At 35.3% G+C, this 17,267-nt stretch overlaps 1 protein-coding gene across 2 annotated transcripts; it reads left to right on the forward strand.

Annotated features, from left to right (window-relative positions):
- The first annotated feature begins 2,397 nt into the window (after positions 1 to 2,397).
- LOC109619616 (uncharacterized) lies at positions 2,398 to 15,653 on the forward strand. 2 transcript variants are annotated; one of them, XM_034450294.2, is made up of 10 exons: positions 2,398 to 2,526; positions 3,047 to 3,173; positions 3,475 to 3,631; positions 4,623 to 5,376; positions 5,694 to 5,828; positions 7,720 to 7,834; positions 13,076 to 13,176; positions 13,499 to 13,539; positions 14,646 to 14,838; positions 15,513 to 15,653. In XM_034450294.2, exons 2-9 carry the CDS (start codon positions 3,050 to 3,052, stop codon positions 14,794 to 14,796), a joined length of 1,578 nt encoding a protein of 525 aa, XP_034306185.2. In that variant the 5' UTR covers positions 2,398 to 2,526; positions 3,047 to 3,049; the 3' UTR covers positions 14,797 to 14,838; positions 15,513 to 15,653. The 2 variants fall into 2 exon arrangements, with proteins under 2 accessions (XP_034306185.2, XP_034306184.2); XM_034450293.2 differs by having other exon boundaries at positions 14,646 to 14,815.
- The last annotated feature ends 1,614 nt before the right edge of the window (positions 15,654 to 17,267 follow it).

The following is a 17,267-nucleotide window of genomic DNA, read 5'->3' on the forward strand; positions in this document are numbered from 1 at the left end:
GTATAAGATGTAATAAATGTGCATAAAATGACGGTCACTTCAAGCTATCTTTTACAACATAGTAAATCATAAGATATAAATCTTAAAGCATATCATTGGAATCTCATTACAATATATTGAAATATCATAGCATATCATTTGATTCCCTTTCATCCTATAATGCCATGTCATGTCATGTCATGTCATGTCATGTCATACCATCCCATCTCATCCCATCCCATACCATATACCATACCATACCATATCATACATATTTTTTTACAGGATTCTCAAGAGTAAATTGATCGTTGAAATATATAATTCAATCTAAATTGAAAAAAAAAATTCAATAGTCAAATAAAAATACCCCCCCCCCCCAAAAAAAAAGTCCCACTCATGTTGCTTCATTACAATAGCTTTGTTTGATAGGGTGTACATGTACCAGGGCTAAAACTTTTGGTGAACACAATTAAGGAAAAATCGTGAATTATGTAGAAAAATTAAGGAACAAATTTCAGAGTTTTGTCCATTTTTTACTAATGAAATATATCTAGAATGCCTATGTACAGTCTCTCAAAAAAAAAAAACCCAAGAAACAAAAACAAAAAACAAAACCGGAATTGAACAAGCTCTTGACCTCATCTTTAAAATGATGTCAAAATGAATACAGATATCGGGATTACTTCTCCCATGATTTAACATAGAATTTCAAGAAATTGTTTAATTTTCGACAATTTTGTGTGCATGCATGTGTGCATATGGGGTTTTTTTTTAATAAGAAGACTTCTTTTTAAAAATTCAACTCGATCTATAATAACTTTAAATAAGCACGCCCTTCTTAACACAGAAGCATAATAATGATGACCTTGAATCATTTGGAATCTTTGATAAACAATAAATCATGTAAGAGGTGGGTGAAGAATATATTATAATATATAGTACTAACATTTATTGGAGAAAATTTGAACCAAAATTTGTTGGACAAATTTTTTGTCAAAAAATTTCGATTTTATTATTTCAAGATATTTTTGGTCATACATGCATGTATATTAGAACCATTTTAACAAGAGCTTGGACTTTGGGTAGTTGTGTTAAACAGCAATGGGACGTGGGCCTGACTATTTCATTGTCAGCTACTCGGCCATGGGTCTCTGAAATCAGCAAATAAGATTTGTCTGGCTTTTGAGCTAAGACTACGCAATCGGTGCGTATATTTCGCTTGAAACCGCGTCATTTTTAACTTGTTTTGACGCAAGAAATAGATAGCTACGTCCAAGGTCTTGTTAAAATGGTTCTATAATAGTAAAGAAATAAAAAAATTTGTAGTTTTTTTTTTCATTTTGTTTTGTTTGTTTTTGTTTTGTTCATTTTTTTTTTTTTTTGCTTTTTGTTTTTGTTTGTTTTTTGCCAGTTTGTTTGGTTTGTTTGGTTTTTTATTTATTTATTTTTTATTTTTTTTTTGGGGGGGGGGGGGGTCATATATACACTGGTTTAGGTGGGGAGCGCTTAACGGAAAATCTTCCACTAAGTCTAGTTGGTATAAGGGACGCAGGAATTAACTTGATATCCGACATATAAATTTTCATGTACATGCGGTGGCGTACCCCAACACATACACACACCCCAAACACAACAACATACACGCACACAGAAAATAAGTTTTCGATTTCAGAGAAGATATCGAAGCCTTTATTCCACCTTATTTTTATGTTTGATTATATCTGATTAAGGTGAATAGCTGAATGCTAAACGAGACATAAAATTTATCTATAATTATTTTTGTCTCTGCATAGGCGTCGGAACCGGGGGGGCTAGGGGGGGCTTAGCCCCCCCACTTTTTTTGCAAAGTTATACCTAACCATTAGAAACATAGCATGATAGAGGGTTCAGCCCCCCCACTTTTTCTCACAGGAAAGACTAAATTTCCTAAATTTACCTTGAAAGATTGAGAGGTTAGATTCAGAAGCATACTAGCCCCCCCCCCCCCCCTCCCACGGATTAGGAATTTCATGATTGTGAGAAAAAAATTTTGGTAAGTAAAATTTTTTTTTTTGGAAGTATAGGTATACTCCCCCCCCCCCCCCCCCCCCCCACGGATTAGGATTTCCATGATTTTGGGAATTACTTTTTTCTCAATATTTCTGAGGATTAGTCTAGCCCCCCCACTTTCAATTTGCTTCCGACGCCTATGCTCTGGTTATTATTAACGAGCTTTGAATTGTAATTACCGAGACATGGACAGTTTTTCTTTCAGAACACCTCTTTTATAAGATGCATCGCTCTAATACATTTATATATATATATGTCTTAAGAATACAGCTTACTCTGTTTGAAAAGTCAGTTTCATCATTTGAATGAATGAGAGTCCGACACGTGATAAAATGTTATTCAAATTTGGCGCGTAAAAGGCTATCCAGAAAATGAGTTACCTTTCTTGTATTAGAACTCTTCAGTTGAGATTGTGACAAGACGCGCAAGATTTCTTAGCCGAAAACCGCACTGTTTATTTTCAGAAAAAAATATCCTCTCTTGTTTGTGGAAGTAATAGTAAGTTCAGGGTATCTTTTCTTCTTCTGCTCAGCGATTTTAATGTAAAGGAGAAATGCCGATATTATGAAAAATCGAGTCGTCTGCTGTAACGTTACACACATCAGCGTACCGAACTTTTTGTCTCTTCTTCCTATACTATAAAAAACTGTTGGTGACATTGTTAGAAAACAAAAAGATCGTGACGAGCACCTGTGCCATACACAGATTTTTGAAATGGTATTTGACGCCGTGCTCCAAGTTTAGAATCAAAGAAAAAATAGAATAGAATTTTTATGATATTGATATATTCTATAGCTCTTAGATTTTAGTTAAGATCGAAGTGTTAATTTGAAGACAGGGCAAATTGACATATAAGTTTTGTAAAATATGAAGAAACAGTTAGAGCATATATACAGTCTATGTTATTTACCACCCTATACATACTATAAACTGATAAAACTTCATCAATTTGCCCCGTAAAAAAGAAATGGCCCAATTAAGTTTCAGTGAATTATAGGGCAAATTATTCAATTTCCAGAAGATGAACAGAAAAGCCCCACTTCTACCAATTTTTAACTGCAAAAAAAGATCTAGAGAAGCAATCATTGCTGAGCCACAGGAGCAGTTTGTCTCTTCTTCGCATGATGGCAGATATAACAATTTAGGTATACACATGCGTACTTCTATATTTCAAGTATTTGTCTAATCATTTATGCCATAATGAGATTTACCAGAACCACCTAATCATTGTCCTCTAAAAATAATGTTAATATCAATATGTCATTTATTAATAATCATCCTTAAAAATGTTTAATTATGCAATTAACTGTTAATTTTTTAACGCAAATACCGTACTATAACTGACCACTTACAGTTTCTGTTTGTGAAATTTAAAGCAGTGTTGTAAGAACTTCATACTGTGCAGTCTATTTAATAAACCTTGATACTTTTGTTTTTGTCCATCAGAATATTCAAGGAATGATAGCTTTACAAGCCAACCTGCAGGAAATCTCTATGATAATAAGATGTCGCATCATCAAGACCCCTCCTTGTCTTACAACAGTCGCACGCAATGGAACAACAATCAGCCCCAAGTTAACCCAGCAATGAACAATAGTTCCAGGTATAGTATACTGTGGAATCATTAAAATTCATGCGGGCCAATTTTTCGTGGATTGTGGGTTTTTTGTTATTAATGGGTTTGTAATTTCATGGATGCACATACTGTAAACCAACTTTAATTCGCGTTCTAGAAATTTTCGCGAGGTTTGCAAGTGCCTTTTCGTCGCGAATATTTCTTGCTGCAAACCAGTCTTTATGGTTTAGTTGTTATAACAAAATACGGGTCTGGGTAAGGTTTAGTCACCAGTTTATTGGAAGTAAATTGCGAAATAACGTCGCCGCGAATAAATGTTGGTTTACAGTATACCACGAAAATTGAGCCACCACAAATTTTAATGATTCCACAGTAGTCTGCAGGACTTCTCTAATGATATTACTCACACTGGAAGTCTTTATTAAGTGGTACAGTTACATGATTGTTTAAGGTCGAGAGCCTTAAATCAAAGATAGATGTTGATGCTCCTTGTGTTTTGATGTTAATTGTTATATTGTTAATTGTTCCACCTTTAAGGCATTGTCTCAAGCCATGGTCTTGTGTCCACATAGCTCTCTCTAGCTGCAATAATGTAGCCCTCTCCGATTTTGATATCTGATGTCAACTGTTTACCTCCCCCCCCCCCCCCCCCCCCCCCCCCCCCAAAAAAAATAAATCCGGAGAGGGTTACATTATTGCAGCTAAGCTCTCTTCTACCCGTGGCTGCTTATGTACATAAAGTATTGTAATGCTGAATATTCATGTGTCATCTGTTGCGTCACATTTTAACCTGTTAATATGGTCAATATTTTAATGAATTACTAGATATTCTAGCTTGTATTGTGCAACCCCAGTCAGAGGGGAGAGAATCGTACACATTGGCCATGGTTTGCAATGATGACTATAAGGAAGAGCTTTAAAACTTATCACTAATTATTAAAAATATATGATTCCATGTGAACAATTTTTGAAAAAAAGCTTATCTAGATGGCAAATTAATATTGTTTCCTCCCTTTAGATATCAGTTTCACCACAGAGCACCAGGGCAATGTGAACAAATGCAAGGGAGAGTGAACAACTCCAACCCTAGTTCTTACAGCCAACCCAGGAACAACCAAAGGGGGACAGGAACCTCCAACATGGAGCTAATCCCTCCCAACACTCCCAACCCCAAAGCTGCTAGATACAGTGTTAACCAAAAGTCAGTGGGTACTGAGGGTCAGAGCCAATATCCCAGACCCTCAGGAAGGGGATCTAACTATGGAAGGGGAAGTGCAAATAAAGTTGGGCAGAGATCAAATACATGTACCAACAATAGCCAAGGGTACAATAGAAATAGTGGTAGCTTCAATAGATCTGCGAGTACCAACTTCAGTAGAACAGCAAGTACCACAGGTTATGATGGAGACCATAGCAGTGGTTCATATGCAATGGAACAGGGACAAAATACCTACAATAGTCAGGGATATGGTAGAAATGGTGGTGACTTAAATAGAACATCAAATGGCAGAGGCCAGGATAGAGCCAACAGCAATGGAATGTACTGTAACAGTTCTAATGCAATGGCACACAGCGAGCAAAACCAGTGGAACAGTGGTAGTGGTTATACCAACAATGTTGGTACCATGCCGTTTAATGGTAGTGGTAGGGCTGCAGTGCCTGATCAATGGAATCAGTGGGGATATGGAGGACAGAGGCAGCCAGTGAATAACATGATGGGCATCTCTCCTAGCATGGACAGAAGATACAAACCTATTGATTCCTCATTTCAGGTAGTTATTGACAAAGATCTAAGTTAAAAGTGGTCTTATATGAAAAAATGTTAGTGTTTCAATGACAAATGTGTGATCATGCATCCAATGTCTTTAGTTTTTTAGAGGGAAAGATATACAATAAGGGACCAAGGCAGCAGTATTGAAGTTAAATTTGTTTAACTCACCCTGATTTTACAGAATTTTTGTCAATTTCAATTTATTTAATTTACACATCTGTACCTGTACATATCCACTTACTGTATCTCTCAAATGAAAATTGCAACAAATTAATTAAAGGAGACCTTTCCATATGATTATATACACTTTAATTGTAGATACCCAGTGCTACAGGAGATGGGGCAATTTGTGCCAAGACTATCACTAACAGGGAACACTTGTCTAACACAGTGCAGCACCCCCAGTCAAAAACAGCCGCTGCTCAGAAAACTGACACTCCCAGCAAAAATCAGGTTATTGCATAGTATGCTGTTCTTACCAATAGAATATGATTTTGTACTGGTAATTGAGAGAAGGCCCCCACCCATTACCCAAATTTTGAAATGTAATCCAACAATGTATCATTATATATTCTTTGAGTTATTGTTCTTAGGCTGTTCATGTATTCTGTTTGATATTGCATGCATGATTTGAATGACAAAGGATAAATTAAAGAATTGGTATAAAATTTGGAAATAGAAATAGATGTTTTTAGCTGTATTTGTCATGTTAATTGGTAAATTCTAAGATATTGCCTTGGAAATTAATTTAAACAAAATGTCATCATCTTACAATAGAAATTGATTTATATAGAGTCTGAGTACAGTACATACTGTATGTTTTTTTATCAGATAGATTTATATTGCAAAATCAATTTAGAAATTTCATGTCAGAGATAATTATAACTTAAAATCAATGTTATCTAAGGCTCAGCCGCTCTGCTTGAATATTAGGTAAATGATCGAGTACAAAACTAACCTTCCCAAACAGAAAAAATAGCCTACGGGATCATATCAATGGCTTATGTGTAAATCATGGTTTTGAGATGATTTCGGTATAGGAAAATTTCACATGCAAATGAGTTAATGGATATTGATTCTCGAGTGATCTGTTAAACTAAACAAATTGCAAGAAAACCATGGCCCTGGTATGATCTGTTGTAACTAACAACTCGTATCAAAACCATGGTCCTGGTATGATCTGTTGTATAACTAACAACTCATATCAAAACCATGATCCTGGTATGATCAGTTGTAACTAACAACTCGTATCAAAACCATGATCCTTATATGACCTGTTAAAGGACAATTATACAATAATTTCTTTTAAAAATAATGACCACTTAATTTATAACTTGCAACAGACAATTATATACTTTTAATATTTGAAATACTTTGTCAATTACCAAATATGAAAAATAGTATACATATATGTCACATGAACTGTATCGTTAAGCCAATTAATATAATCTGAATTAGAACACAGGATCAAAGTCTTCCATAATTTAGATGATAATTTAATTATTGTTATTTCAAACTCTTCTAGGAATTATTACATGAATTGTACAAATTAAAATATTACGTATGCATTTCAAAACCTAGCCGCAGGTCTGTAGCTTCCGGTCTGAACTAATGATACATGTACATCCATGCATTAGTTGCTTGCTTCACTTAATAAATCACTTGATAGTGTATTGTGTCTTTATAAAATATTATTTACCTCAAGTGTATAAGAATATATTCCCCCAAAATACTTCTATAAATTCACTTTATAAATATGCCAAGATAGAGCAAGATCATCGGCCCAACAATAACAAATGTTCCTGACATGTACATCACATTTAGGCTCCAAGATGAACATTCAAAATTTGCAACTCAACTTCCTGTTATGCAGAAATCTTAATTCTTAGTGGTCAGTTTATCTGGCAGTTAACGAATCATTTCAAACGCATGCTCTGTTGCCTTCTAAGATAATAGCACATACCAGAATCACAAGAAAATCATAGCAGACTCAAAACCAAGAAACAAACCACATCAGGATCATACTTCCTTATTTGTCACCTATGATTTGGGTATGATTCATTTAATGGATCATGTCTAAATCATAGAACAAAATCATGAATTTGTGAGTTTGATATGATTTTTAAGTGATTTTAATATGATTTCTTAAGTGATTTTGATATGATTTCTTAAGAAAAGTTTTTGTTTGGGTTAATATTGAGGCATTTAGAAGCTAGCTCCACATACACCCAATGGCATGTAGCTCTCAAATTCTATTTTGGGGAGATCTGCATCAGTTATGCAGGTCAAACTTCCGTGTATTAAAAATCTATATTAAAAACTTGAGGAATATTTATATCTTAAGGTAACTGCAAAGCCAGCTTTGGACAGATCGCTGAGAATCATAGCCACTGACCTGGGTGGAATCAAGAACTGGGAACACCTTAGAGGAATGCTGTCATTTCTGTTTGAAATTTATGGTATGCATAATGCGGCTAACTTTTTTCAATACTGTCTTTTAATGCATTTAATTGGTGACTGGGTGCATGTCTTGCTCACCTGAGTTCTCGGAAGTGAAGAGTCCATAAATAAGTTGTCTATATGTACATGTATTCATTCATATTATGGGGTGTTATTAATATTTTTTAAAACTTTTATGGAATAATCATGTTAATATTCTGTTACATGTAATTCTCTAAGAGAGATAACTCTGTAAGTCTAAATCTTCTACAAAAAGAGGCTGAGTTGCAGTGTACTGTGTTATCTGATGTGCACATGGCATTGGAATAAAATGTGAAGTCAGTGTGTGTATCCTGAATTTTATTAGCATTAACAAGTGGTAGCAGAGCGTGAACCAAACTTTTAGACTGAAGTGTAAGTCAGAAAACTGTGTAAGAGAAAGTTTATGAAGTGGATTGAGTGACATTCTTGAAAAAAAAAAATAGAGGGAAAATATCCAATTTGGCAACCAAGATTAACCCACCAGTGTTCAATTCCAAATCGAAGCCTTATGAACTATGCAAACATGAATTATTGGCCTGGAGTGAAATAACAGAGCTTGCAAAAGAGAAGAAAGGTATTGCTATAATATTGCACTTACTTTACCTGAAGAAGATGAAACAAAAATTCGAGAGAAAGTTTTTGAACAAATCAAGCTTGAAGATCTAAAAAAGGAAAGTGGATTCAAAACTCTACTTGAATTTCTGGATAAACATCTTGCTAAAGACGACCTAGCTGATAGTTTGGAAAAGTTTGAAGAGTTCGAGGACCTCAAAAGAAGCGAAGGACAATCAATGAATGAATTCATTGCAATATTTGACAGTAAGTACAGAAAAATTGAGAAAAAGAAAATGACACTACCATCAGAAATATTAGCATTTAAAGTGTTAAGAAAAGCTAACATCACAAAGGAACAGAAAATGCTAGTTTTGACTGGGATGAATTACGAAAACAAAGCAACGTTATATGAAGAAGCAAAAAAGCCCCTGAAGAAATTCATGGGTGAGGGATGTCACACTCCGTGTGACAGTAAGAGTATAAAACTAGAACCCACCTTTTTAGCAGAAAATGAAGAGGCCCTATTAGCTGCAGGTTATGTAGGAAGAGGAGGCAACAGCGGATATCGTAGAAGTGGCCGGTTCAACAGTAGAGGAGGAGGAAGAGGTTTAGGATTTTTCTCATCACAACGAGGAACTAAAAATCTCAACCCACAAGGTGCTGATGGAAAAATTCTGACTTGTAGATCTTGTGGATCTTTTCGACATCTTGTAGCTAAATGTCCAGATAGTTGGGAAAACCTGTCAAAAGTACATATAACAGAGGAAGAACCTTCAGTAGAACATGCTGTTTTGTTCACTGGATTCCATAAAAATGAAGTAAGCCTACTTGGAACAGAGGCGCAGAACTGTGCTGTTCTTGATAGTGCTTGCAGTAGCACTGTTTGTGGAAAAACATGGTTAGAGAGTTACCTAAGCTCACTGAAGGAGAGTGAACGTGAGGAAATTGTGAGGCGTGAAGTACATAAAATTTTTAAGTTCGGAGGTGGAACAAGATTAAAATCTCAAGGAGAGTATGAACTACCCGTGTGCTTAGTTGGTAAACCTGTTATTGTCAAAACAGATGTAGTTGATTCAGACATCCCCTACTTTCTAGAACGACAATGAAAAAAGCAGGAGTAAAATTGGATTTGGAGAAGGACACTGCTGTTATTTTGGGACAAGATGTTTCACTTAATCTAACCACATCTGGCCATTATTGTATACCAGTGGACAAATCAGAGACTTTACTTGTAGAGGAGGTGAACTCGGTGAAACTGGAAGAATTGGAACCTGAGAAAAGAAAGGCAGCTCTCTTGAAACTTCATAGACAGTTTGCACACACCCCTAAAAAGAGACTTGCAGCTTTGTTAAAAGATGCAGGAGCATGGATGGAAGAATTTGAGGAGCAATTGTTGGAAATTGAACCAAAATGTGATCTTGCAAAGTTTATGCTAAAACACCACCAAGACAAATAGTTTCAATGCCCATGGCAAAGGAATTCAATGAAAAAGTTGCGATGGACCTCAAAAAATACAAGGGACGCTGGATATTGCATATGATAGATATGTGGTCTAGATTTACAGTTTCTGTCTTCATACAACGAAAAAGACCAAGTGATGTCATTTACGCTATGATGAAGTACTGGGTAGGAGTTTTTGGAGTAATGGGAGCTATTATGTCGGACAACGGTGGAGAATTCAGTTCAGATGAAATGCGAGAAATAGCATCCATCCTCAATATTCGATTATGTTCAACAGCGGGAATGAGCCTGTACCAAAATGGACTTTGTGAACGCGTTCATGCGGTAACAGACATGATGCTTACTAAACTTGAAGATGAAAACAAAACTGTTAACATCGAGACACTCCTGGCATGGGCAAATATGGCAAGAAACTCCTTGCAAATGTGGAACGGTTTTAGCAGTCATCAGTTAATATTTGAACAAAATCCAAATCTGCCAAACATCATGAAAGCTGAATTGCCTGCGTTAGAAGGAAGTACAAGTTCAGAGACATTGTCTAAACATTTGAACACCTTGCATGAAGCAAGGCGTGCCTTCATTCTGAGTGAAGCTGATGAAAGAATTTGAAGAGCATTGCGTACGAAAGTAAGGGCAGCAGAAGAAAAGTATGACAATGGGGACTTGGTGTTTTACAAAAGAGAAGGTTGAGAGCGCTGGTTAGGACCTGGAAAGGTGGTTTTCCAAGATGGAAAAGTTGTATTTGTGAGACACGGAGGTGTTTTTGTGAGAGTATCGCCCAACAGACTGTGCAAAATTAAACATGATCAATCAGATATAGAAACTGATAAAGACTTCTGTGAGAAACAAAGTGAAAAGAGAAGCAAGGAGGACAAAAAGAAAACAGAAGCTGTTGTCCCAAGTATTGTCTCAGAAACTCTAACTCGGGCACCAGTACAACACAACCAGGAAGAAACACCACAAACTGATTCAGTACAGAGACAATTACCCCGAAAAAATGACAAAATCACATACAAGTTGCCAAACTCAGAAGAATGGACTGAAGCTAAAGTACTGGGGCGTGCTGGAAAAGCAACAGGAAGATATCCCTCATGGTTTAATGTCAGGGACATTACAGACAATGAAGATAAAAGCATAGACTTAGACAAAGTGGAGTGGAAAGCAGTTGATGAAGAGAAAGTTAATTAACATAGCTGACATTAGCTGCAATAATGTAGCCCTCTCTGATTTTTTTATATCTGATGTTTACTAAAAAAAAAAAAAAAAAATCGGGAGAGGGCTACATTATTGCAGCTAAGCTGACATCAATGGTGAAGCATCACAGGATCAAATGTTAATAGAAAAAGCTAAGCAAACAGAGCTAGAAAAATTGCATCATTTCGACACATTTGATGAAGTAGAGGACCATGGACAGAAAACATTATCAACAAGATGGGTTTTAACTGGCAAAGATACAAGTACAAGAGCCAGATTGGTTGCACGGGGTTTTGAAGAACATTCGTTTATCCCTTCAGATAGTCCAACAGTGGGAAAAGGAGCTATTAGAATTTTTCTTGCAGTGGCAGGAAGCAAACGATGGATTATTAAAACTACCGATATAAAGTTTGCTTTCCTACAAGGGAACCAACTACAACGTAAATGTATACATCAAACCTCCCAAGGAAAGTGATACACCTGTTGGATTTGTATGGAAACTCAAGCATGGGTTATATGGTCTAAAAGATGGTGCCCGTCAGTTTTATATGAGTGTACGGGATGAACTCCTAAAACTAGGGTGCAATCAGTCAAAGATGGATCCTGCAGTGTTTACTAAACAATCCGGAAAAAGACTGACGGGAATAGTATGCTGCCATGTAGATGACTTTCTACATGCAGGAGAAGTAGAATTTGAAGACGTTGTGCAAACTAAAACAGAGATTTCTAGCTGATAAAGTGGAAGAGACAGATTTCCAGTACATTGGATTTCACATTAAACAGAGAGAAAATGAAATTATGGTAGATCACTCAAAATTTATGGATAAATTGGATCACCCCCATATTGACCCGAAAAGAGCGATACAAAAACATGAAAAACTTACTAATGATGAACAAACTTTATACCGCAAATTAGTTGGACAACTCAACTGGGCAGTGCAAGGTTTGCGACCCGATCTAGCATTTGAGTTAGTGGATCTAAGTACAAAATTAAAAACAGCAACAGTGGCAGACCTATTGAAAGCTATAAAAACCATGGGAAAATTAAAAGACATAATCCATATTCAAGTTTTCCCTCTTCTCCATGGAGCAGTTGAAAAAGACTGGGAGATTTTCCTATTTATGGATGCAGCACTAGCAAACATAAGTGAGGGGGAAGGAAGCACAGGGGGTCAAATTTTGTGGATTAAAGATCGTATAGGAAACTGCTGTTCTATCCATTGGCAGGCCAACAAAATTAAGAGAGTTGTTCGGTCAACAATAGCTGCTGAAGCTTGAAGTTTGCAAGAGGGCTTAGAATCGGCGCTGTATTACAGAAAACTACTGGAGGAAATCTGTCATTTGGATTCAGATAAAGAACCAATTACAGCATTTGTTGACAACAAGAGCGTGGTGGAAGCACTAAAGTCTACAAAAATGGTGGATGATAAACGCCTTAGAATAGACATAGCTGCAATAAAAGAAATTAAGAATAACAACGTTCTGGTGAAATGAATTCCAGGAAAAGTACAATTAGCCAATTGTCTGACCAAGCGAGGAGCTGATGGCATGCAGCTACTGAACATTTTACAGACGGAAAAGATGCCCGAAGAATTCACGTGAAATGATATGAAAGACATTATTATAAATTTTTAAATACATTACTTGCATGTAAAGGGGCAGAATAATCCCCAGATGACCCGAGGGTAGTCTAACCCAATGAAGGTCATCATTTTTGTATAAATGTTATATTCAAACATGTTAAAATCTTTTTAAATTTTTTTTACTTTATAGTCGGATATCACAAAAGAAAAAAAAAGGAAATTTTAATTAATGTTAATATTCTGTTACATGTAATTATCTAAGAGAGATAACTCTGTAAGTCTAAATCTTCTACAAAAAAAGGGTTGAGTTGGAGTGTACTGTGTTATCTGATGTGCACATGGCATTGGAATAAAATGTGAAGTCAGTGTGTTACCTGAATTTTATTAGCGTTAACAAATCAATGCATTTTCTTGAATTGATTTTAGCTCAAGTGAACTCGGCCACTGTAAAGGTACCAGACATTGATGCCAAAAAGTTTAATATCAAAGAGGGAGCAGCTTTAATGGATTGTATCTTCTATGAAATTGTGAGTACATACATTTATTTATGTCATACTTATATATATATATAAAAGTTAATATAAGAGGTAATTATATATTGATTTAGTGGTAGTATATTCCCCATTGCACAAACATTTCATGCAAACTTCTTTTAAATAATTATCAAGAACTGAAATTCTTCAGAATTGACAGTTTTTCTTGATCACAGTATTTTTGTACATGGATCTTTACAATGTGTCTGTTATAGGACTGTTTTATGATACTGTATGATGATTCAATGGATGTAGAACTAGTCATATTATGCAATCTTAGTACAATGTACAAATGACTGTGTATGCTTGTTTGCAGGACCACTCTCTACCAAAGCTGACCCGAGGAAAACTCTACAGGTATTGACTCATTTTGCTATAGATAAACTTATAAGGTTACCAATCAGTTAGGTCAAGCAGTACTAGTACAAATACTTTGTAATACATATAATTTCTAATGTCTATTACCAGCCTACACCCTCATTTAAAAAATAGAATCACTAAACTAAGAAAATGAAAGCTTAGAAAATAGAGTAAGAGGCTATTAAAAAAATATGAATACATGTATATGTAATTACATCTATACAGTAAAACACGGTTATAGCGAACACGCTTATAATGAATTGACGCTTACAGCGAAGTGAATTTCATTCCCCAAGTCTCTATTTCATGTTGTAACGCTTATAACGAAGTTAACTTACCCGTCCCTGGGACTGCGTTATAAGCGTGTTTTACTGTAATTTAAAATTGTAATTGCAAACTTTAAACATCTTTGTACTGCACACTTTTGGGAATTTAATTAGGGATATATTATAGCATTTAATCATGATTTTTTGAAGTATACACTCTCATAACTGCAGCGGTGTGTGCATACAAATTGAGTAACGCGCGTTAGCGCGTTATGAAAATTTGTATGCACACACCGCTGCAGTTATGAGGGTGTATACTTCAAAAAATCATGATTTAATGCTTATATTTACATTTTTTTAACTTCTTGCCTTGTCTGCAAATGTGATTCATACCTTAAAATTCCTATCTTATCCTAAGGGTAAGTTAATATTAATGGAAGAGCCACAGTAACAGCCACAAGCGTGAACTTTGATTTTCGCTTGTGACGTTGCAGTTTACAGCGTTCAACGTTTGTGAGGTCATAATAAAACTCGTCAATTTGACCTTTGACTACTTGTTGCATTTAGAGGCATTTGAAGAACACAGAATTTAATGGAAAAACACAGTAGAATGTAAATATAATGTGATATACAATTTCTTGACATTAAAATAATTCATTTTCATTCAATTCATTGATGCTAAGAGGGTCCTTAAAAGAAGGAATTTTTATTTTCATAATAACAGAGATTTCTTTATAGTTTCTTATAAGCAAGTCTGACTACACAATTAAAACTTTTTTTTGGGGGGGGATATTAAATGTAAATTCTTGTATACAGATGATTGTTATTATTTTACAGAATTGTAGGATCCTTTGACAGTCATCAGAATGTGATCAAGTGTGTGTCAGTGCGCGAGGCTTTACCCGAGGAGTATACCACTCACCAGACCTGTGTACAGAGATGTGCCCAGTACAAGCTGGAGCTGTCCAATCTGGTCAGAGAGCAGTAGAACCCCACAGAGAGCTGAGGTAGGGGCACTGTGTAACTGGAGGTAATGTTATGTGACTGTTGTATAATTATTAAAAATGTAATGAAGAGCTCAAGGAGAAAGATGAATTGCAGACTACTGTAAAAGTGTTTATTTATGCGTGGGGGCAATTTTACGCTGGTTACGGGGTCGGCTTAAAACCATGTATAATGGCCCAGAGTGTATGTTTACAAAAATTAAAACTTTAGAGTGGTAAATCATGCAATTGCAATAATTTTATTGCATTTATGATACCCTTCATATTGTTTGACAATAGAAAAAATATTGTACTTATAACCACCAGCGTAAATAGCCAATTTTACAGTACTTTTCTGTATACAGTAAAATACGGTTATAACGAAGTGCCAGGGATGGGCAATTTTGCCTTGTTATAAGCGTAATTCGTAACATCCGTCAAGTTCACAACATATGATATAGTCGCGGGGAATGAAAATCAATTCGCTTCAGGCGTCAATTCATTATAAACGTGTTCGCTATAACCATGTTTTACTGTAGATGTTATATCAACTGGTTACTCATTCAGAATGATTCCTTAATGGGTTAATTAGCATTTGTAATCTATATGAGCTAGTGTATTGTTTCATTTTGTTTGATACACCTCAAATTATGTAACTGTGGAAGAAGATTTAAATCATACATGTAGCATATCAATACACCAGATTATTTATTGTGTGCAGAATATTAGGCCCCTTCCATGGGAGGATTACTTAATACCTAAGGAAATATGATGATAATTGACCACATGCATGCAGATATTGACCACATGTGTGCAGAGTATACAAGCTGAAACTATCCAGTCTCAACAAGGAGCAGATGATGGAGAGTTTAAAGTTCTTTTGACTTGTATAGGGCAGTATTTTACTTGTCTTTGTTTAAGACATATAAACTGGGAACCTCATGGTGATGATTACTTTCATCATTGTTTATACCTTAAACTATTTTCAGACAGAGAACAAGAGAAAGTAACTGTATAATATATATATGGTATGTTTAAGCTTAAAATGCATATTTTTCTTTTTGTTTCTTACATGTACATCCAAAAAGGTTTTATATGAAAATTTACAAGATTTTAAAAATTATGTACATGTATATCCAAAATGCAGTGCATGGGTAATGTGCTGGGTATGTTTCTTTTATTGTATTTGTTTTTTCCCTGTCCTTTAAACAATCATATTAAAGTTAAATTGTTGACTATAATGATTTTATTGTCTTTCTTTGGTAAAGCTTTTAAATTAAGTACCCTGATATGAAATTTTGAATACACCTCCCGCACTCCCTCTTACAATTGGGAGAGGAGCCCCACTCTATAACCAAATGTTTGTTTACTTAGTATAAAAAGAAATGATGCATATATTTTTCCAAAGTGTACTGTGTTCCAGATGTATTTAACATATCCTGATCCAGAGTTAGTATGAACCGATCAGAAAAATAAATTGTGACTATATAGGACTATATAGGTTGATTAGAAGCAATTTAAGTAATATTTGGATGTATAATGACTGATATTACCTCTAACGCTGGTTGTGTATTTATTCTGCAATGCAAGCCACAGTAGATAACCCCCCCCCCCCCCCCCCCCCAAGCCAAAAAAAGAAACATTTTATTGTTCTTATGAATTCCATATTTAACAGTTCTATATATGATAAAATATCACAATGTTTATAAAAAAAATACTTATGCAGGCACGTAGCATCGTTTTTGAAAGTGTGTGTGGGGGGGGGGGGGGCAGACTCATCCAAATATCTTGTCTAGCAAAAAAAGAAAAAGGGAAATTTTGAATATTTCTCCAAAATCTTCAAATTCCTAATCCGTTGGGGGGGGGGGGGGTTGTTGATACAATGAAAAAGGTGTAAATTTAAATTCATGATCCGTCGTGTCTGCTCAGTCAAAACACAACACCTTATATATCTTTTTACAATATAATTTATATGTATTCACAATGTATACATGTACACATAATACAATACACATTTCTGTTTAATATTCTTTATATCTTGAGGTCTTTAGAGCCGAAATGAATTCATATAAGCATTTGGTCGCCATATTAGTTTCGATCTGTCTTCTACTGCCACTGTGTTGTATATACGAAAGTTGCTTTTCGATCGAGGCATTCAAGTTGCACGGACTTCTAAATGCATGAACTACACATTGAAGTAAAATGTTTGTAATACAGAATAAAGGAACCTACAATCAATAAAACACAAAATACATTTATTCTTTAAAAGAATTTCCAAGGTATCCGTATTATTTGCTCAGATAGTGATGCCTTACTTCGACAACATAAATGGCGGTAGTCTGAGAGATGAAGGAAAATAATGCTTATTTATGAATTCATGTCAGCTTTAAACTTAAAACATTTGTCGTGGCAGTGATAGGAAATTGCGATGTTTTTTTGATTGTCCATGTTCATGTTTGACAATGCTCACAGGCGA

Source organism: Magallana gigas, chromosome 4, assembly GCF_963853765.1.
Source record: "Magallana gigas chromosome 4, xbMagGiga1.1, whole genome shotgun sequence".
NCBI classification, from domain to species: domain Eukaryota; kingdom Metazoa; phylum Mollusca; class Bivalvia; order Ostreida; family Ostreidae; genus Magallana; species Magallana gigas.

Coding starts and splice junctions, on each gene's coding strand:
- LOC109619616 (XM_034450294.2), top strand. CDS start 3,050: ATGAACAGAAAAGCCCCACTTCTACCAATTTTTAACTGCAAAAAAAGA. Junction 3,174..3,474: donor TGGCAGATATAACAATTTAG/GTATACACATGC, acceptor TTTGTCCATCAG/AATATTCAAGGAATGATAGC. Junction 13,540..14,645: donor ACCCGAGGAAAACTCTACAG/GTATTGACTCAT, acceptor ATTATTTTACAG/AATTGTAGGATCCTTTGACA.